Below are 22,992 nucleotides of genomic sequence, written 5' to 3' on the forward strand. Positions count from 1 at the left end.
AAAAAAAAAAAAAAAAAAAAAAAAAAAAAAAAAAAAAAAAATAGGTAGAAGCAACTCAAGTGTCTGTCAATGGATAAATAGATAAAGAAAAAGGGGTATGTACATATGTACAATGTCAGCCTTGAAAAGAAGGACATTCTGTCATGCTAAAACATGTTGAACCTTGAGGACGTTATTCTTTGTGAAATAAGCCAGTCAGAGAAAGACAAATACTGCGTGGTTCCACTTATGTGAAGTATCTAAAGTAGTCAAAGTCATAGAAACATAAAGTAGAAGGTGGTTGCCAGGGATGGAGAGAGGGGAAATAGGGAGTTAATGGGTACAGAGTTTCAGTCATGCAAGATGAAAAAGTTTTAGAGATCTGTTGCACAACATGTGAGTGTAGTTAACTCTACTGAACTGTACACCTAAAAATGGTTAAGATGGTAAATTTTAAATTATGTATTGTTTTTTTTTTAATACCACAATTAAACAAAACAAAACTGAGCGAAGACTCAACAGATTTGACAGTGAGGTGGAGACAGCAAGCCTGAAACCAAACTTCAGACTGTCCCTGCCCAGACTTTCAGGGTTCCTCTGAACGACTCTTAGTAATAGTCAGCTCTGTTCAGGGATGAGTAATCATCAATCATAATCTCATGAGAGCTGTGTAAAAAGTTGCAAACAACCAAAAAAGGGCTTATCTACATAAAGTGCATTTAGCTTTGGAGAAATTACTCAAGGAAATAAAGTTAAGATTTGGACAAAGCCCTTTATATCAAAAAGTTATAGTTTACACAGTTTCTAAAAATGAGCCCAAAGAGATTATATGACAGTAGAAGGGGAAATAATTGGCACGTTCTTGAAAAGAAATGGAGAAGAAGAAGAAAATTATTACAGAGGTGAAAACCACATTAAAAGAAAGTGACCTTCCTCCTACCACCAAAACAAACAAACAAACAAACAAAAAACAAGTAAAAAACAATACCAAGTGCATGATGTGGGAAGGTGTGAAGAAATCACACAAAACTCAATAGAAAAGAACAAAGATACAAAATGATTAATAAATAGATAAATATGATGGCAGCGGATTTAAACATAAGTAACTAGTATTCCTGAGGAACAGATCACAACAGGTAAAATAGAAAAAAAAAATTCTTTGAAGATACAGCTGAAAGGAAAGTTCCTGCAATCAGGAAAGGCTAAGAGTCTGCAGTTGAAATGACAGATCATGTTCTAGGAAAGGAAAATTGATACAGGCTACTCAGCACAAAGTCACGTTCTGGAAGTTACTGAACTTCAGGCATAAATAGAGTCATGGGTGTCCAGGTACAAAAACAAATTGTACAAAGGGAAAGCATCCCTTTGGTCATGACCTTCACTATGGTAGCAGCAGCAACAGGCTACAGTGAATTTGCATTTCTCAGGTAGAGTTACCCAAAGATTTTATATTCACATTGTCATCCAAGTGCAAAAACAAAAGACTTCCAATCATGCAAGAATTCAGACACCCTTGAGCTCTTAACCACTCAGCAAGGAATGTAAACAAACCAACTTATTGAAAAATCAGGAACAGAAAAGTCATGGAAAATAATTGATGGCGACCACTAAATCCATTTTGGAAGTTTGGTTACAGAGCAGAATGTTCATTAGATCTACAAATATATGAGCACTTCTGGAAGTTATCTTTTTTTTTTTTTTTTTTCCATTTGGTAGCTGGCTGGTACAGAGATCAAACCCTGGACCTTGGTGTTATCAGCACCATGCTCTAGTCAACTGAGCTAACCAGCCAGCCTGGAAATATGAAATATGAGAGCTGTATAATTGAAACACTTTCCAAAGGTAGAATCATTCTTTGGGTAGGAATTATTTAAACAGCCTTGCAAATAGATATAAACAAAATCATTCACAATATGTTGATTGTTTTTCTCTTCTGTGGATGTAAACCAGTTTGTAATTTTTCGTAGATGATAATTAGTGTATGAGTTTCTTAGGGCTACCATAACAAAGTACCATAAACTGGGTGGGTTAAAATGGCTTAAAACAACAGAAATTTATTGTTTCAGAGTTCTAGAAGCCATAAGTCTGAAATCAGGGTGACAGCAGGGCCATGCTCCCTCTGAAACCTGAAGGGGAGAATCCTTTGCCGCCTCCAGCTTCTGGTGTTTTGCCAGCATTCCTTGGCACTCCTTGGCTTATAGCCACAGCATTTCAGTCTCTGCCTCCATTGTCACATGGTGTCTCCTTTTAGGTATCGGTGTCTTCACAGGTTGTTTTCCTACCTGTGTGTCTTCTCTTCTTATAAAGACACTGGTGATATTGAATTAAGAGCCCACCCTACTCTAGTATGACCTCATATTAACTTGAGTACCTCTGCAAAGGCCCTATTTCCAAATAACGTCACATTCACAGGTAACAAGAGTTAGGACTTCAACATATCTTTTTATGGGGATGCAGTTCAACCCATAACAATTAGTATGTTATGTCATGATTATTATTATCTTTTGTGTCTCAGTGTCTTAATGGTCCTAGTTCAGTCTATACATTCAAGGGTCATTGATTTGTGTATGTATCAATATGCATATTATACGTACATGTACATATATACACATGCATATATATGTATAAAATTTTGCTATTTGTAATTAATTTTTTAGGTAAGACTTAAACTGTGCTTAGTGATGATAAGGCTTGTTGTTTTTTATTTTTCATTTTGGCCACTCATTAGCATCTTTATTATTTTGCAAAAGGTAATTTGAAAGCCAACGTTATTTCCTCCTTAAAATTGCATAGTCTGTTTCTTTTTTCTCATGTTGCCATTAGTTTCCATCACTTGTCTTGAAACATGACTATTTGGAACATTGTCTGGGTTACTTAGTGCAACTAAATTGTGCCATGGAAGGATTTTGTGTTATACTTCTAAAATCCATTGTGAAAGCAGAATCACTAATGTTTGGCTTCTAGCTCAAGGGCTTTGATGGGCACAGTGGTTGGATGTTTTTTTAGTATGAGGTGAAAAATCTCTCTGAAAAGTTGATACATTGGGACCATGCTTTGGTTTGTTTCTTCAGTATTTCCGAAGTTGCAAATAATCATGTATGCAGCTCAACTAGGCATTCACTCCAAAAATTTTTTTTTTTCCTTTTTTGTCTTTTTTGTTTTTACTGACCGGTAATGGGATCGCAACCCTCGGTGTCGCGCCCGCACCGCGCTCAGCCAGTGAGCGGGAACCAGTCTCCACATGGGATCCGAACCCTCGGCGGGAGCGCCGCTGCGCTCCCAAGGAGTGCGCCACCGGGCCGGCCCAACACTCCAAAATTTTAATAGTTGTTGTCTAAATTTGTATATCATTAGTTTTTTTCCACTGTTTAGATAACATCCATTTTAGTAGTCAGTCATAATAACTAGCTATCCTTATTAAAATGGATGATTTATTATCATTATGCATTTTATAATATATTTAATAAATACAAAAATATTTTAAGTGAATAAAGATTTTACACTGATTTAAATTATCACAGTTTTTATTGTATTGATAAGTTGTATTGTATTGTCATAAGTTTTATATTTTTATTATGTGTATTTTGTATTCATTCAAGGAAAACAAGTCTTTTGTTTTCTCAGGTACTGCATAAGCCGACCACAATATAAGACATCTTGTGGTATCTCCTCATTAATTTCTTGTTGGAATTTCTTATATAGCACAATGGGAGCTGGAAAGTAAGTATGTCAATTTATTGTTATCCCCAAACTCCAAATTCAAAAGTAATTTGATATTACTTTTTCTATAATGGAAAACTTTTAAGAATAGATTTTTTCGGGGCCGGCCCGTGGCTCACTCGGGAGAGTGCGGTGCTGATAGCACCAGGGCCGTGGGTTCGGATCCCATATAGGGATGGCCGGTTTGAGCGTGGTGCTGACGACACCAAGTCAAGGGTTAAGATCCCCTTACCGGTCATCTTTAAAAAAAAAAAAAAAGAATAGATTTTTTCGGGGCCGGCCCGTGGCTCACTCGGGAGAGTGCGGCGCTGATAGCACCAGGGCCGTGGGTTCGGATCCCATATAGGGATGGCCGGTTTGAGCGTGGTGCTGACGACACCAAGTCAAGGGTTAAGATCCCCTTACCGGTCATCTTTAAAAAAAAAAAAAAAAAAGAATAGATTTTTTCATAAATTAAGAAAAAATGGCTGTATTTTGTTGTAAGCCTTTTAGCTTAAAGTATATACATGTGTTATTTTAGAGAAAATAAAAATGAAAAGTATTACTAAAATTGTTTGCAAGCCAGATAGCCATATTAACATTGAGACAGGTTATATTTGCATATGGTTGGAATTATGAAATAAAAGTCAATGTTTCTTTTGCAGTCTTCCACCTATTACCCAAGAAGAGGCTTTACATATTTTGGGCTTTCAACCTCCATTTGAAGATATTAGGTTTGGCCCTTTCACTGGAAATACGACACTCATGAGGTATGAAGTCCCCACTTAGAGGAAATACCGTATTTCTAATTCTGCGAAATAATAATGCTGTAGATGGGTGTCTGATAATAAACCATGTATTCTGCTGCTGGGCCCCAATCTCTCATAGATAAGCCAAACTTGGGCTATGCCTGAATTTCTCTAGAATTGGAATAATGCCATTTTTGTTACAGAACTGATCCTATGAGCAAATCTTGTTATTTTCAGATGGTTTAGACAGATAAATGACCACTTCCATGTAAAAGGATGCTCGTATGTTCTATACAAGCCTCATGGGAAAAATAAAACAGCTGGAGAAACTGGTAAGTAAATACATAGAAGATGTAGACACACACACACACACACACACACACACACACACATATGCTTTATCTCAAAGATTGGCTGTTTTGATTCATGGGACATTATGCAAACTCTCAACACAGTCTGTTGTTTTTATATCTCTTTAACCAAGAGGGATATCATAATAGTAATCTGTAGGGTACTTTTCAATATGCAGTGTAATATTTTTACCTCTTCTGATGTTTGCATGTAGAACTTTTAGAACTTTAAGGCATGTCATAAACACTATCCTAACGCATTGTTTATATTGTTTGGATCCATGGTATGTGGTGTGTGTGTGTGTGTGTGTGTGTGTGTGTGTGTGTGTGTGTGTGTGCTGATAAAAACTCTTTGAGGAAGCAGCATGGAATTTGCAGTTCTTCTTCCTAAAAGGGATTGTAAGGATTTGAGAATATTTAGTGTTAGACCAGCATGATAACATATAACAACAGGACAGTAGACCATGAAAGTGTCAAAGTTTGATTATAAAATAGTCTTGGTTATAATAGATATTAATGAAGTTGATGTTAAGGATTATTTTAGTTATGTGCTAATTAAATAGTTTGCATTACTTAACAATTTGCATTTTTTAATTTTAACAATAATCTCTTGACTGTACAAATCAGAAAATTGTAACACTTTTTTAAAGAATAAACTATTCTGACAGTTGTTAAAAAGGTAAGGAAGGCTTTATTCAAGACTGTTGCAAAACGGGTGTTGCAGTAGGAATGACAGATCAGGCTCAACTCTGAATACAACAAAGATAGCTGGGAATTTAGAAAATTACTAAGAGGAGACATCAAGGGTAGGGGGATTCTTGCTAAACTGGCCTAACTGGCTTCCTGCTAAAGGCAGGCCAAGGGCTTAGGAACACCCAGGTGGCGGAGGAGGGACGAGGAACTGGATCAGATATCAAGGCTTGGGAAATCTCTCTAAACTGACTTACCAAGATTCTTGCTAAAACTTGACACAGAAGCCCAAAGTTGAGGTCTGTTGAGAAGAGAGCTCAAGGATTGGTCAAGGAGAGAGTCGTCGTCAACAGAGAGGGTATATGGTTTACCAAGGTCATGGATCAAATACAGAGAAGGACATATTTCTATTGACCTATATTGAGTATAGCAAGTTTGTTATAAAGTCAGGCAAACTTGGAGATTACATGTTGGTTTCTACACTTTCTAGTTTTATGGCTGCTGAGCTTCAGTGTAGACCTTTTGTCTGTCCATATTTGTACCCACTCAATTGGGTCACTGTGAAGATAGAAGAAGGCATATTTCTAATATACTAAGCACCTTGTGCTATGTGCAGTATGGATTCAATAAGTGTCAGCTTTTATTCTTGCCTACCGAATTCTGTGCATTTGCATGGGGCCTGGCTGTTCCTGTGCAAAAGATAGCCTGAAATGGTGTGTTGGTAGCTTTTGTTTGTTTCTGGTGAGGCTGTCAGTGCACCACTCTCAGCAATTGATCAGGCAATGAAAAACTAAGAAAGGATATATTTCCTGGTTGCTACTTTTCAGCTGTGTCTAGTTTGCTTTTTATACTGTCTATTGAGTTTGAGTTTTTAAAAGAATTTTTTTCATATTTTTTCACTCTAAAATATCTAGTTCTTTTTCAAATCTGCTTGTTTTTTTAAAGTCTCTTGTTTCTTATATTTTCACACTTCCTTTACTTTTTTAATATATTAAAACTTTTTTCTGTATTTGATCTAATATCAGGAATTTGTGTGTATCTGATACTGCTACCTCTTGTTTCTTCTGGATCTCATTTGAGGTGCCTTGCATTCCTGTGGTGGATTCAGGTGTCAAACCCAAGTCTGTCTAATTTCAGATCTCACATTTAATCATTTGCTATTCTGTTCATCCTGCTGTTCATTTCTTTCAACAGTCCTAGCACATTATAGGGCTATTATATGGTTATAATCTTTTTAAAAAAATTTATTTGGCAGCCAGCCAGTATGGAGATCTGAACCCTTGGCCTTGATGTTATGATGGTTAACCATTTTTATAGTTAACATACATCATTTTCAGCAACAAAATCCTGTACCGATAGAAACATTACTAAACATTTTTCCCAAAATTCTTTCTTTCCTTTGCACAAGTTTTCTGTTTGTTTGTTTGTTTTTTAGGTTGCTACTTTTTTTCTTTTTTAAAAAGTATCTGCTGAGATAAATATTACTGGCATCAATATTATTGAAATGATCTTATCATCAAGTCAGTGGGTTTGGGTGCACTTGACTTTCTGTAAAAGAAAATGCATAATTTGGTGTTATCTTTTGTTGTTCTTTTATGTTTATTTCCACAAGATAAGCTGAACCTTGTTCTGGTCTAAAAGATTTTCAGTCATTCTCCAGTTATTACAAAGTACAATATTGATTCTGTAGGGGAGAAAAAGTAATATCTTTTACTCACTCCTTGCAAGGTTTATGGCTGAGACCCCTATGAAAAAAGACAGATTAACAAGAGAGGGCTGGCTGGTTAGCTCAGCTGGATAGAGCATGTGCTGATAACACCAAGGTGCAGGGTTCCATCTCTGTATTGGTCAGCTGCCAAAAAACCCCAAAGGAAAACAAAACAAAAAACCCCGAGAGAAAAGCACAAAGCATGCAAATTTACTTACTATAAGTTTTACACGACACATGAGCCTTCAGAAATGAAGACCCAAAGACGCAGGGAAAGCTGTGTATTTTTGTGGACAGTCATGCTGAAGTATGATTGGAAGACAAAGGCTGTGATCTCATGATAATAAACTGGGCGAACTTAGCAAGGCCTGCTTCTTCAGATTCTTCTTGGCATCCCTGCGAGACATGTCTTTTTTCTGGTATTGGGCAGGACACCCGTCACATGAGGGTGTTCAGGGGAGAAGGAAGGAGAAGGTCAGAGTGTGAGCTTCCAAGGTTTTACGGCCTGCTGCAAGGCGGGGTTTGAAGGCATCCAAAGATCATATGTAAACAACTGAGTGTGGCTGTGTCCCAGGGAAATGTTATTGAGGGACACTGAAATTTAAACTTCATATAATTTTCATGTGTCCCGAAATACTATTTTTATTTCTAACAACGTAAAAACCTTCTTAGTTTGCTGGCCATTCAAAAACAGGCTGCAGGTTGAGGGCTGCATCTGGCCCCCGTACTACCCGCACTGTACGGCCCTGCCTCTCCCTTCCATCAGAACCCACGGCATCCTCCTGTCACTTCTCGGAGGCTCCCGTTGATAGTGTTTCAGATTTCTAGATGTTATGTGTTCCTAAGGGCAGGAAATGAGTTGTTACTCAGCTTTACATCTTAGTGCCTTTAACATTGCCTTCTACATGATAAATGCTCAGTAGAAGGTTAACAATATCCCAGAATTGTTCCTTAACTGATTACTGGGACTGCTTTATATCTCTTTTAATGGAATGCAGACCAAAATGTATGTCTGGGGATGCAGAAATAACCGCTGGAGAGAATGTCAAACGTATTTGTAGGATACATTGGAAAGCCACTGTAATGCACTTCTTGGGCTTGTGTCCCAAGACTGCCTGATGAGGAGCCCTGGGACATACTGGTTCAAGGCTTATGATTCCTTTTCCTTGCTCGTCTTGATGCCTACTGATTATAAGAGCATTTCATCAGAGCAGTTCATGGTTTTCTGTTGTATTAGTAGTGGCAGCATTGAGATGGAGTGGGAGGATGGACGGAGACAGGCCAGTGAAATGGAAGGAAATCAGGGGAAGCATGAGACCAGGGAAATTAGAATAATGAAAAAAAACACGATAGCAAAGAAGCTCTGGGCATAGAGGAAAACAGCAACTCTGTAAATTTTATTAAATTCCCAAAGTAAAAAAATGTAATTGTTTATTAATGGAATGTAATGAAATACTGAAAGAGCCCTGGAGAGAGCTGATTTAGGAACCAGTATTCTGGAATTTTAAGACTTCTGCCAAATGCCCTGTCCAACTTTAAGATTTTATATACCGTATTTTTATTAGAAATTCTCATCTGCAGGTCTTTTGAAGGCCTGTACTTTGTTTAATTTTCTTATAGTCTGGTACCTCCCAAGTTCTTCATGACTTATTTAAACATAATAATTTGATGCATATGTTAGCCAGTTTCCTTAATAATCTAGGATGTGTGTCATCAGGTCTCACTGACTTTTTTACCTCTCTATGTAAACTTTCTCCAACATTGCATTCAGTCTTTTTCATTTGAGAATGGCATAAAGGCATACATAATCTATCTATTTTCCGTTTAATTTTTTTTTTTTTTTTTCAGTTAAGGGAACAGGAATGATTGCTTAAAATTCTTCAAATAAGTTTCAATTATGTATTTTTCTAGTTTTATTCCTACTTTCATTTTTCTTTTAGTATACTTGACTCCTCACTGTTTCTTTTTCTATGTGTTTTTCCTGAAGGATAATTCACCTGCCTACTCCTCCTGGAATTTTCTTGTCTTCCTCTTCACTAATTAGTGGTTCCACTCAAGCCGTGCTCCATCTCTGAAGCGCTCCCTGGCCACTGAAGCCCTGAATTTCTCTTAATTCCAGTAGTAGTGATTATTTGTCTTTACCATCTGGCATTTGGCATATGCTATCTTATATTACGTTGCATCTTTTTAATGTGAATGTCCAGCTTTTTTACCATAGGGACTGTCCTGAATAGCCCTTTGATTGCATATATGGTGCCCCTCACCTCACACATGGGTCCCTGTAACTTCTGATCGTATTCGGGGGAGGAGTAGCTCATGTGTAAAGCAGATGTCTTTTCTGTTCTCTCTCCTTGGGGAAAGAGGAGTTGCAGAGAGAGGCTTTTCTCATTTTTCTCTAGGATATTTGGTAGTGAAAACCATTGTCAGTTGTTGATGTTTGTTTAAAAAATAGTTTGCAATGTGTCTTCTCTTTCTGTTTAAATTATTTTGTAAGGACGGTGAGGCCTGTTTTCCCCAATGGGCTTTAAATTTTGCTGGGTTCTGTGCTTCTTTGACTTAGTCATGCCACAGTACTTGCTGACATTTCCAGTTGGCCCTCAGGAGCTGTAAACTGAGCTCAGTCATGGAATAAACACGAAGTCCAGGGGTTTTGATAAAGTTTAACTGTTTATTAACATTAAAGCATTTTTGAATTGAAGCATTTTTTCAGAGATGTAGTAAGTCACAGTCAAAGTTTGTGCTAGAAGTTGCCAACATTAGCTGTTCATTCAGATAACTTCAAAGTATTGGTTCACTGAGCTACCAACATTTGTGCTGGGGAAGTCCAAATTCATTTTTTTAAATTAGCTAGCTTGAAAATTATACTTATGTTCATGTATATAATTTTTGTTGTTCTAGTAGGTATTGCAATTCATTACTTTTGTTGAACAGAGAATACCTATGTATGGCTTATCCCTCCATAGCTCATATGTACCCTCCCCGTGACCACTGCTACTGCTTTCTGTAGCACCTCAGCACATCCCAGGTGGACAGTGCACTAATACTGTTTTCCTCATGCACTCGTTCTCTCCAGCTCATATTAGACACAGTGCCAGATAAATCTCTTTAACACGCAGTGCTAATCTACCCTTTTCCTCTTTAGGAGCTCTCTAGTGCCTGCTTACACCGTAAACTTCTAAGTGTCATTTGAAGCCAATACAGATTGGCCTTCCACTGCTGTTCTACATGTGCCAGTTGTGTTTAAAAGATGTCATGGGGGTCAGGGCCTTGCAAGGTGATGTTATGTTGCTGGATTAGCTATCATAGTTTCAGAAGATGATCTTGTCTCCGAAGGTGTAAAAATACACTTTAGTATGTTCTTTTAGAGTTCTCTAGAGTTCCTCTGTAGATGATCAGGCCCTACAGGACAAGCTTATACTAAAATAAACTCAAGGAATATTGGAATGTATTAATTTAAAGTGATAAATATAGTACCAAAGGGGCCAGAATTCTCTCGTTGGCTGCTCGGGACATCTACACCTCTCAGCAGTGCAGCAGGCCAGCTAGTTCCTGTAGTTTTGTTCTCCAATCTCTACACTGTACCGATCAGTGTTGCTTTGTCACTTAAGTGTCAGATTTTTAGATATACTCTGGTATAGACTGAACTTTGTTCTGAATTTAGTTTCCATCAATAACACATTTATATGTCTTCTCATGCACAGAATTACTTTTTTGGTTGACTACCTTCATGTATTAAATGCTATATTTTCTGTCTTTTATTTCAGAGTGTGATCTTTTTCTGACTTTGTCCTGAAATTCTGGGGGTGCCCTATGGTAGGCTTCTCTCTACCCTATATTCTAAGCTAGATGATTTGCTGTTCCCTGATTTTATCCCTTCTCCTCCAGTGGTTTTGTTTTCTCCTCAAGCTCTTTCCTTTGTCTGGATTGTTGAAATCTTGCCACTTTATTAAGTTCCATCTTGAATGCCACCCCTTCTTAATCCTCAAACCTGATGTGCTTTCTCCTTTGAATTCAATACCCTTTTGTGGCACTGTCTTATTCCACCTTATATTAAAGTCATTTGTTTCATCTTCCCTGCTAGAGCAGCTTGAGGTACTGTGTATTATTTGTCTCTTGTTTCCCTGCAGTATCCATCAGATGGTAGAGTTACTAGGTGTTCACAAGTTGAATTAAACTAAATTTTCCTCTTAACTTTAGGCCCATGAATTTCAAGATGTGGTCCATGACCAACATCAGCATCACCTGGTAACCTGTTAGAAACTCAAATTCTTGGTCTCCTACCCCATACCAATTGGGTTAGACACTCTGAGGCTGGGTACTGGCAGTCTGTCATTTAACAAGCCCTTCGTTCTCATGTTTAAGAACTATTGCTGTAGCCTTACTAAGAGGTGGTATCCAGCCTCTTTTTCAAGAGCTTGGTTTTCCATTGATGGGAAATTCAGTGATTTTCAAATTGTACTCAATTTAGTCCCAGGGGTTCTATCAAGGTGTCTCAGGGGCTGGTGGGGGGGTGGGGTAGGTACCTAGATTCCCACCTCCGTTTTGGTCACAGCAGCTCTGCTTTGATCTTTTTTGTGGATTGGCTTGCCATGTAAATGTTCTCTGTAGAAGAAGTTCTGTGTCAAAAAAAAGCATGAAAATTATTGATATAAATGAGAGGTTGGCAAACTATTATAGCCCATGAGCAAGGGACCTGTTTTTAAATAAAGTTTTATTGGAACACAGCTCTGTCCACTTGCTTACATATTACCTGTGGCTGCTTTCATGCTACATGTCATACTACTTCATGTTAAGTAATATGAACACTGCCTATGACCCATGAGCTGAAAATGTTTACTACCTGGCCCTTCAAGAAAAAGTTTGCTGATCCCTAATCTAAATCAGTGAAAATGCTGTTATGTACCTTGAAGGAAGGAGAAAAAAATCCCTGAGTATCATAAGCCTATAAACATTATAATAATATATCAGAATTTATTACATATATCATATATATAGGTATTTTATATATATAATAGTATCATAAGCCCATAAACATTACTCTATAGAAGAAAAACCACCTTATGTCTTCCAGAAAAGTAGCACATGGTAAAAAAATATTTGCAGCAGACAAAATGAGGTGAATATTAATGACAGCAGACTTTCTTATCTATCTCATTTGCCCCTGAAATCCTGACTATATTCCAGGACATTAAAGTAATTCCTATTCATAGTTACACTAAAGAAGTTTTGTTTTACAAAACTTTTCAAAAAGGAGAAAGCATGAAGTACTTAAAGATTTCCATTAAAAAAGTTAAAATTTTTTTTATTAAGTTTTAATTCTTGGGGAAAACAATTAATTTGGTGTTTTTACAATTTTAAAAAGATTTTGAGAGTAGTTTTTTCTAAATCAGTTGAGTGTATAAACATTTTTTATAATTACTGCATCTATGAGGAGTCTAGCTCCACACATCTGCATTTGTTCACTATCCTGGAGCCTGTCTACAATCAAGTTCACGTATGGAAGGAAAATATTGACTCTCTTCTGAGTTTGAGTTATCATCATCCTTGATCTGGAGCTGCCCTGGGGTATCAGTTTTTAAACTGTCAGGGAAATTCAACCAAATTCTGCCGACAGACTTATTTGTCATTTAATATTATGAAATAGAGGTCTTAGTAGAAAATATCCCCTAGCCATGCATGGATGCTCTGGTAGTAGGACATGAAGCAAAAATCTATGCACAATGTCTAGATGAAACCTTTGAGAAAGAGTTCAAGCTGGAAATTTATTGTTTCCATGATCATTGCACATTGTGTGTGGGGGGCAGGGCCCTGCCTTCCCAGCTTTCTGCCACAGCCGTTGACCTGCTGTTTTTAGTGGCCTTCAGCTATTTCAGTGGTCAGAAAGTCGATCACTGAAATGTGATTTGCAAGCTTTTATCTACTTCAACTATTCATAGTATTTCCAGTTTTAATGGGCTATTTGTTAATAAATAATTTAGTTCCTTCCTGGAGATGCAAGTTAATGAAACCTCAGTTAATGCCTTGGAGTACTGAGTGCTGGTAAAAACTTGTTTCTTATGGTAACACTTTTGAAATTACTTGATAACTATTATAGGCATGGGAAATGTACAAGGAGGAACAGTTGTAAGAGGTCATTGTAGTCCTACCAGTCTGTCTCTGTAGAGATGTTATCTCATCACTTGGCTTGTGAAAGCTGCTCCTCTAGTCTGTGTAACTTTTGTAGAAAGATTAAACTTTGTGTTAGTGGGGGAAGTTTGCATTTTTGGAACTTGTTTATTATCTAGGGTTTATGTTTATCCATATACATAAGTGGTCTTTAAATTGGGGTGTATGCACTACATACATATTGGAATGTCTATATTTTAATCTAATTTAAAATGCCTACTTCTTGTCTTATCTTTTATAAAGATGTATTAGTGCAGTAGTATATTTATATAGTTTATAAACAAATGTGCTTGTATTGGGCATGCTTATTCAGAAACTTTTAGTGCAGATGTGTACAACCAGAAAAGTTGAGACCATTGCTATATACATGAGGTACTAGGTTTTATACAGTACTTAAATTTCATTGCCAAGTGTGAAATGTATTGTGTGTTATTAGAAGGTTTTGATAAGCAAGGACATATTTCAGTTCTTTAGTTTGCTATTGAGTTGATTTGAATTTCAATCTAAAGGTAAAATAAAATAGTTTCACTAATAGTTCTTGTACCTATCAATAGCTTCTCATTCTACCCCCTCCCCCCCCACCCGGTAATATCAATGTATTCTAAGTATTGTCTTTTTTGTCTTTCAGTCCTTAACTAGTCCTTTGTGTGAAGCATGGAATTGCTTTATGGGCCCTCAGTTTGTTTGGTTTTGGTTTTTTGTAGCTTCAGGGGCCTTGTCAAAGTTAACGCGTGGATTGAAAGATGAATCACTGGCTTATATCTATCATTGCCAGAATCATTATTTTTGTCCAATTGGCTTTGAGGCAACCCCTGTTAAAGCTAATAAAGTATTCAGGTAAGCATTTATATATTTTATGTGGATACTCCATGGAAAATGTGAGGTAGAAGGTGTTTTAAGAAATGTCAAGAAATATTCTAAGTCTCTTTAGAAACTGGAAGACTGGGTGATCTGCTTTCCTTATATCAAGGTAGACTATTACTTAAATATTATAGCTTATTCTTTTGCAGAACTCCATTTAGTTAATTGGGCTTTAAAAAATATATACTTAGGGCCGGCCCGGTGGTGCACTGCTACAGTGCGCCGCTTGGGAGTGCGGCTGTGCTCCCGCCGAGGGTTCGGATCCCACATACAGACCGGCCGCTCACTGGCTGAGCGAAGTGTGGGAGCAACACCGAGGGTTGTGATCCCGTTGTCGGTCCCGGTCCGGTACGGGCACGACACTGAGGGTTGCGATCCATTGCCGGTCGCGAAAAAAGACAAAAAGGAAAAAAAAATAAAAATAAAAAATATATACTTAGAAACTGTTCAGTCATTACAAGAGAAAGCCATTTGAAAAATCACTTTTACATTTATTGTAAAACAGTTACAAAGGACTTTACATATTATGTTTCAGTGTCCTTCCAATATCCTGCTTGAACAATGTATTACAGAATCTAGTGTCAAGAAGATTATTACAATAAATTAAATAGCATCTCCCTTTCTTATAGTGGAAAAACATGAAATTTATGAGGGTTGCATATTTGTCCTGGTTTCAAGGAGGCTCAGAGCTGATTTTTATTTCTGTCCGGAGCTATATTACCTCCATAGTTATATTTGTTTCCTTCTTTGCTTAATCCAGAGTTTCTATTTTATTAACTATATGTCTTTACATACAGGAGGTAAATTTGTATCTTTTTCAAAAAGACAGTCCCTAAAAAAAGAGAGGGTGCCTGAGTTTTAATACTTGTTTTCCTCCTTAGCAAGTTTTCTTTGTGATGGGTTGAGATAACGCCAGGATAGTTAAAAGCAATGGGAGAAGTGTTCTAGTTAAGAATTGGTGAAAACAGATGCTATGAATACTTCGAGCAAAGGTATTGGCAGGCATGGTCATCTCACCCAGATGAGGTTCTGGTATGTTCACACCTGGATTGTTTGTTAACTGAGGAGGAGGAAGAGACAGCACTGCCCACAGTAACTGCCTCTTGAGGGAGGGCCAGAGGTTGGTCTGGGAGAACATGGCTTGGTCATTGGGATAGGAAGGGTTCTTTGGTGCTGCAGGCCATGAGGCCTTTGAGTCCCATTCAAAGGCCCCTTGGGGTAGGGGGTGAGAGGGATTCTGAGAGAGGCAGGAGTGACCTGGGAGAACCAGGAAGCTGGACATTGTGTTTTTGTGAATGAGGAGCAAGAGGGAAACTACTTGGTCTCTCCACATCCTGAAATGCTTTATTCACCTCTCTGGAGGTGAAATTTCTTACAAGTGATGTATATTGTTGCTCCACTCCAGACCTATTTGGATTAGAACTCCCAGGGATGATATTAAGGCATCAGTGTGTTTAAAAGTTCTCCAGGGGCTGAGCACGTGGTGCACTCGGGAGAGTGCGGCGCTGGGAGTGCAGCAGCGCTCCCGCCGCGGGTTCGGATCCTATATAGGGATGTCCGGTGCACTCACAGTGCTCACTAGCTGAGCGCGGTGCGGCCGGTCTCAAAAAGGACAAAAAAATAAATTAAATAAATAAAATAAAATAAAAGTTCTCCAGGAGAATCACTGCTTTAGGGCTTTAGTTTTAGGATGCCTTTGGAAACTTCTTGAATGTGAACTGAAAGGAGAAGAGTGGCTGAAGAATGCTGGTAACATGCTAGGAATTCTTTCTCCTCCTACGATATGAGAGGTGGTGTATTAAAATTTTTTTTAGCTCTTGATTTTGAATAGGGAATTTAGGCCTAAATTTAATTTATAGGTTCTCTTTAATGGCCTTCAGAAATTTGCCCAAGCCTAAACTCTGATGTCTACTCTATATTAATGAATGCCATCTTCGAATAAATTTTATTATATCTTTTATTAATATATAGTTGAAGCAATATACTCAAGGGAATGAATGACCTTTTTTGAGCTTACTGTTACTATATTTTGTATTTAGCAGGGGTCCTCTCTCACCACAAGAAGTAGAGTATTGGATCTTAATTGGAGAATCAAGTAGAAAACATCCTGCCATTCACTGTAAAAAGTATGTTAACGTCCCTTTTTTTTTAACTTTGAGTTAAGATATAGATACAGTGAAACATACAGATCTTAATTATATAATTAGATGTTTTGATAAATATATACACCTGTGTAGTCACCATTCCAGTCAAGATATGCTCCATTTTCATTACCATAGAAAGTACCATTGTTCTCTATTCCTGTCAATCCTCGTAGACAATCTCTGTTCTGATTTCTGTCACCATAGATTTGTTTTGCTTTTTCTTGAGTTCCAGTTTCATGTGAATTCCTTGTAAATTCCATGTCTGCTTCTTCATTTAAGTAACCTTTTTGAGATTCCTCCATTGTGTGGTGTGTATCAATAGTTTATTCCTTGTTTATTGCTGAGTAGTATTCTGTTGATTGAGTGTGCCACAATTTGTCATCCATTTTCCTGTTGATGGGCACTTGGATTGCTTTGAGTTTTGGTCTAATGTGAATAAAGCTGTTTGGAACATTCATGTAGAAGTCTTTTAAAGTAATTTATATAAAAGCTTTATTGAGATGTAAGTCACATATCACAAAATTTATTCTTTTAAAATGTACAATTCAGGAAAGAGAGAAAAGGAAAGAGGAAGGAAAGAAAGAAAAATAAATGTACAATTCAGTGGATTTGAATAGTATAGTCATAGAACTGTGCACCAGTCACCACTATATAATTCCAAAACATTTTCCTCACCCCAGAAAGAAACCCCAAACCCATTAACAGTCACTCTTCATTCCCCCAGCCTCTGGCAACCACTAATATACTATCTGTCTCTATGGATTTATCTGTTCTGGACACTTAATGTAAATGGAGTCATACAATATATAGCATTTTGTGTCTAGCTTCTTTCACTTAACATAATGTTTTCAAGGTTCATCCATGTTGTAGCATGGATCAGAACTTCATTCCTTTATATGGCCAAATCATTTCTCATTGTATGGATATGTCTCATTTTCTTGTTCAAGTCTTTTTGAGGATGTATGTTTTGTTTCTTGCTGGTAGATACCTAGGAATGAAATTGCTGATTCATAGGATAGATGTGTATTTAAGAAACTGTGAGAAAGTTTTATGAAGTAGTTATACCCTTTTGATGAACAGAAGTTCTTAATTTTGATTAAATCCATTTTATTAGTTTTATTTTTTGTGTGTTTAGCGCTTTTTTGTGCCTCTTTAAGACATTTTTGCTTACTCCAAGACCTCAAAGATGATCTCCTGTTTTCTTCTACAAGCTTTATAATTTTACGATTTATGTTTAGATTTATGGTCCATTTCAATTAATTTTTGTGTGTGGTATGAGGTAGGGGTCAACTTTGATTTTTCCTGCAATGTTTAACCAGTCATTCCAGCACCATTTGTTTACAAGATTTTCCTTTCCTTGTTTAATTTCTTTGGTGCCTCTGCTGAAAACTAATTAATCACATATGACTGGTCTATTTCTGGACTCTGTTCCACTGATCTGTTTCTTTATCCTTTCACCAGTATCACACTCTCAATTGTTGTAGTTCATACTAAATCCTGAAATTAGGTAGCATGGGTCCTCTGAGTTTTTCTTTTTCTTCAAGATTGTTTTGGCTCTTCTAGGATCTTTGCCTTTCCATAAAAATTCTAGAATTTGTCAATTTCTTCTAAAAAGCCTATTGAGATTTTGATTAGGGTAGAATCTATAGAATTTATAGTTTAGTCTGGGGAGAATTGACAACATTACAATATGGAATCTTCCAAAATTGAACATGGACTATATCTCCACATAATTAAAGCTTTAATTTCTGTCAGCAATATTTTGTATTTTTCAAGAGAGTCTTACATGTCTTTCATTAAAAATTTTCCTAATTGTGTTATATTTTTTGCTGCTATTGTAAATTGATTTTTTTAAAAAAATTATTTTCCAGTTATTTGCTGGTGTATACAAAAATAGTTGATTTTTCTACATACACCTTGAATCTCACATCTTTACAAATTTACTTATTAATTCTAGTAATTGTTTTGTAAATCCCTTGAGTTTTCTGCACAATTGTGTTGTCTGTTAATAGAAATATGTTAAATTTTAACTCTTTTAAAAATGACTTGACTGTAATTAAAAAGGAAATATGGCATGTTGCAGCTTTAGCCTGCAGGATGTCATCTAAGATGTTGATATATATTTATTTTTATAGGAAATGTAACCAATTTTAAACTGAGAACCTTGGCAATTAATGGATAAACAGAATCATCATAAAAACAAGATGTTATTAAAGTTTAATAGATGGAACAATGCTGAGATAAATATTGCCAACTATTGCCATGATAATATCGTAGGAATTTGCTCATGTGAAAAGTTCCATTACAATGGTACTTTGGACGTAAGGAAAATTGTGCTTTATTCTCTCTTCTTAACTGTAGATGGACAGATATTGTTACTGATCTAAACACTCAAAATCCAGAATACCTAGATATCCGGCACTTAGAGAGGGGACTGCAGTATCGAAAAACAAAGAAGGTAAGAACACTATTTTATGTGAAGGTGTTTCCCAGGGTCTTAAATGCAGTATTTTACTCAGTACTCTTTAGGGTATCAATAACAGACACTGAATTCAGACCATTTTAGACAGAAAAGTAAAAATTATTTTAAGGACACGGATATTTTTAAAACCCAAGGCCAAGGAGTAAACCCTAGAGTGATATGGGAATGGTGGCAGGTATTAGAATGATAGCAGGGGGCAAGAAGTTAGTGATTTCCCTCACTCTTTTGGGGGTTGTATGTTGTTTTTAGCTCTGCTTTTGTCTGATTATTTACTCCTTGAAGATCATCTTTAAATTTATGTCTCCCTTTCCAAAGAACAGTCTAGACTGTGACTGTCCTTCCTTTGGTCCAGTTCCATGGTCCAGGCTCAGCTTGGGCCACATTAACAGTGGCCATGGGGCAGAGACGTGTGTACAAACAAGGCTGTGAAGGGAAGTTCTCAGAAACAGTAGACGGCATGGACTGAATAGATGTCCCATGGATATCACTGATATAAGAATATATGAAGATCAGGAGGGAAAGGAAGAGGGATGATCTTGGTGTTTGAATTTAGCAGGTAGGGAAGTTATAGTGTATGTCGAGAGTGAGTGGTAGAGAGACATATGGGGGGAGAAGGTGCTGATGCTCCTGTGGGCACTATTATATTTTGTAAAGGCAGCAGTCAGGAAACACGCAGGATAATGTTCTCTGATGATGTTTAAAAAAAAAAGTACTATCTTGAGGCAGGTGAAGGAGGAAAAAAAATAACCAAGGGAGTTTATAGGGACCCACAAATTAGTATAATTAATTTCTCTTTATTTTCTTCACCAAACTTTTTTTTGTTCTCAGATCGGGGGAAATTTGCATTGCATCATAGCATTCCAGAGACTTAATTGGCGAAGATTTGGCCTTTGGAACTTTCCGTTTGGAACAATTAGACAAGAATCACAACCTCCAACACATGCCCAGGGAATTGCCAAATCTGAGAGTGAAGACAATATTTCAAAGAAGCAGCATGGGCGTATGGGCAGGTCTTTCAGTGCTAGTTTCCATCAGGACTCAGCGTGGAAAAAGATGTCTCGTACCCATGAGAGGAGGAACAGTGGCTACCACGGTTACAGTGATCATGATGGGAATGATTGATTACGCTGGGTACTGAATAACTGGTGTTACACATACAACTGCCGTACACAGGACTGTTGTTTAGATAGTAGAAGATTTTATTAAGTCTACACTAAATAGGAACAGATCTTTTGGTACAAAACATAACCTTGTAGTTCTCCAGTTAATAAGCTTGTATATGATTAGGATGGGTGATTTCAGATACTCATATATAAGCAGATAAGCACAGATTATTGTCCTTTTAAAGTTAAGTTTATAAACAATCTGGACAGAAGTTTTCATAGAATCCAGTAAAATCACAACTGCTATCTAAACAAGTCATATCAAGTTCACTTAACAGCACCAAGATTTGAAATACTTAAGCATGAACTGAATTCTTATGACTTGATCCCTAGACATTTGTTACAGATAGTTTTATCCCTAAGTTCAATATGTAAAGCACCATGTGCCCTTAGGAAAAAAAAAATGGGGCTGTTGATTTCTAGTTTTTGCTCATGGGTGAAGCTTATTTAAAATTATTTTGTGAGTCTATTAGTTATTTTACTTGTAAGCAGATCTTGCCTGCCTCATTTGTTTCCTGGTTGACTTTCTCAGGATTCTCAAAAAAGAGGCAAGAGATTCAAGAAACTGCTTTTTCTATTGGTGCATAAGGGCAACTTAATGCATTGATTTAGGTATTCATGACTTTCTTGACTTGGTATATATTACTATCAAACATTGACAAGAACCTTAGGTCTTGAAAGACTTTGGTAAGTCTAGAATAAACCCTGTTTTAGGGATCGAGTAAAAGAAGTGGCATCTGAAGTTTCTATACCCAAAGTAATCTGTGAAATGAGATCTTCTGATATTTGATTGGTCCCTCAGTGTGGAGTCATGTGTTGATAATGGCACTGAAGATGCGTTAAGAATACACAAGTCACTCAGAGGGTAGCTGTCTGTATTCCAGACTCTAAGTTGTTTCCTTTTTATAAACCATAAAGACAATTAGCTGTTTAAAGTGAATGTTAAATATTTCAGAAGTGAGTGTTAAATGTTTTGGAAGTGTGGGTTTCATATTTTTGAGCTCCTCTCTAGCTGCTCTCAATTTCTCTTCTGCTGTGACTCATGAATGACTAGGATTTCTTGTTGTTTCATTTCAGGGGCTTGTTTCAGGACTCAAATCAGTAACTTGGTGATCACAGGTGCTGAATATGTTGGTAATCATATTGCAATACACCTCAAGGAGAGGGTTCAGATTTTTATTTTTAAAATATTTTCATTTTTTTCCTCTTGGATTTTATATCCATTTATCCACTCATACATGCCTAGCCTACAGAAGGGGATATATATTACGAAATGGTCATTTTTCTGAAGAGAATATTTTGCTTGAGATGCAAAGGACTGAAAGAGATTTGTAGGTTATTGATTTCATTACTTCATACTGGAACTTTTAAAAAGTTTTCATCAAATAAAATTTTGTTTTCTACTTTTAATCATGTGAATGTTTTTGAATCTTTGTTTTAGGTAAGAGGCTCATTATAATTTTGTTTGAAGTATGTTATAGTTTGTTAGTTCTGCCTAGCTAGTGTGTTATAAGAAAGCATCTTGAATCTTACTCCTGCAATGAATGAAACAGTACGCTTTATATTGACTATAATTTTATAATTTTATAATTTCTATAAGAATTTATAATAGGAAGTAGAAAATTTAATTATTTTATAAGCTTGAACCAAATAAAGTGTCATTTTTTTTAGGTCAAACATGGTTGAATGTCAGCAATTTCATATAGTTTAACTGATTATTTCAGAGAAGAGGTAGATAGGAAGAGCCGTGAGGAAAAAAGAAAAATACAACATAAAGTAAGAAATTAAAGAATAGGGTGACACCTAGGAAGAGAGGATGAGTTTATCCAGACTGCTTACTGACATCAATTTTCATAAAAGTCTTGGTATATATGATCACTTAGTAACTTTGCTTACAATTTTGACAGTCATTAAGAGCATAGCGAGTTTTAGGTTTAGTAAGACTGTTTTTCCAGTAACTGTAAGCAAGTTACTGAATACTTCCCTTTGAAGGTTAGCAATATTCCTGTCATATTTGATTTCTTCATCAACCCATAGATGCAATAAAGGTTCAAATACTAGCTCTACACTTATTTGCTATATCACCTTGGGCAAGTGAGTAATTTTTCTGTGTTATTTGCTCATTGGTAAAATGGAGATTGTAGTACCTGCTTTATAAATGGTTTTGAAGAATAAATAATCTAACACATGTAAAGTGTTTAGAACAGTGCCTTGTTGAAAGTACTATTTAAGTGTTTGCTATTATCTCAAAAGATATGTGTTTTACTATTCATATTCTTTATAGAGAACCCTTTTAAACAGCATCTAATGAAGTTAGTGATTTATAAATCAAATATACACCCGTTAGCTTCTTTTTTTTTTTTTTTTTGTCTTTTTCCGTGTCCGGCAACGGATCGCAACCCTCAGTGTCGCCCCGTACCGGACCGGGACCGGCAACGGGATCGCAACCCTCGGTGTTGCTCCCGTGCCTCGCTCAGCCAGTGAGCGGGAACCGGTCTGTATGTGGGATCTGAACCCTTGGCGGGAGCGCCACCACGCTCCCAAGCGTCGCACTATAGCAGTGCGCCACCGGGCCGACCCACACACCCGTTAGCTTCTGTTCCTTCAAAAGAATGTTTTATATTCAAGAAATGTTGTTTTGGTTTTAAAAGCATGTATAGTACTCAGATACCCATCTTGGCTATTATTTGTTTTTACCCAGCTCTCAGGCAGAAAAAAGAACAAGTTCATTTAGACCAGATCCTGTAACTTTTTTCCTACTACTGTTACTGTTAAAGAACTATGTCCCCTATCATTAGGCCAAACAGGTGCAGCAGCTATACTTCCCAGCTTGCCTTCTCCCAGACACTGGAGGGGCTCAGGCAGCAGTTGTAGGATCCACCACATCCTGTACCTCAATTTTACATTTTACTTGTAGTGTTCCCTTTCTACCCCCGCCCCCCAGCCAGTCATTCACTCAACAAATTAATTTAAGCACCAATACCTACTAGGTGTTTCATATC

At 36.9% G+C, this 22,992-nt stretch overlaps 1 protein-coding gene across 3 annotated transcripts in view; it reads left to right on the forward strand.

The window, feature by feature from the left end:
* BIVM (basic, immunoglobulin-like variable motif containing) overlaps window positions 1-21,400 on the forward strand; it is a 41,119-nt gene extending 19,719 nt beyond the window's left edge. For all 3 annotated transcript variants that reach the window (XM_008582663.1, XM_008582780.1, XM_008582730.1), the window contains exons 5-11: window positions 3,604-3,699; window positions 4,344-4,448; window positions 4,665-4,759; window positions 14,045-14,177; window positions 16,241-16,327; window positions 18,707-18,803; window positions 19,656-21,400. In XM_008582663.1, the coding sequence (XP_008580885.1) occupies window positions 3,604-3,699; window positions 4,344-4,448; window positions 4,665-4,759; window positions 14,045-14,177; window positions 16,241-16,327; window positions 18,707-18,803; window positions 19,656-19,949 (907 nt within the window). In that variant the 3' untranslated portion in view covers window positions 19,950-21,400. The remainder of the gene's footprint in view (window positions 1-3,603; window positions 3,700-4,343; window positions 4,449-4,664; window positions 4,760-14,044; window positions 14,178-16,240; window positions 16,328-18,706; window positions 18,804-19,655) is intronic.
* The last annotated feature ends 1,592 nt before the right edge of the window (window positions 21,401-22,992 follow it).

Source organism: Galeopterus variegatus, unplaced genomic scaffold (genome assembly GCF_000696425.1).
Source record: "Galeopterus variegatus unplaced genomic scaffold, G_variegatus-3.0.2 Scaffold8, whole genome shotgun sequence".
NCBI lineage: Eukaryota > Metazoa > Chordata > Mammalia > Dermoptera > Cynocephalidae > Galeopterus > Galeopterus variegatus.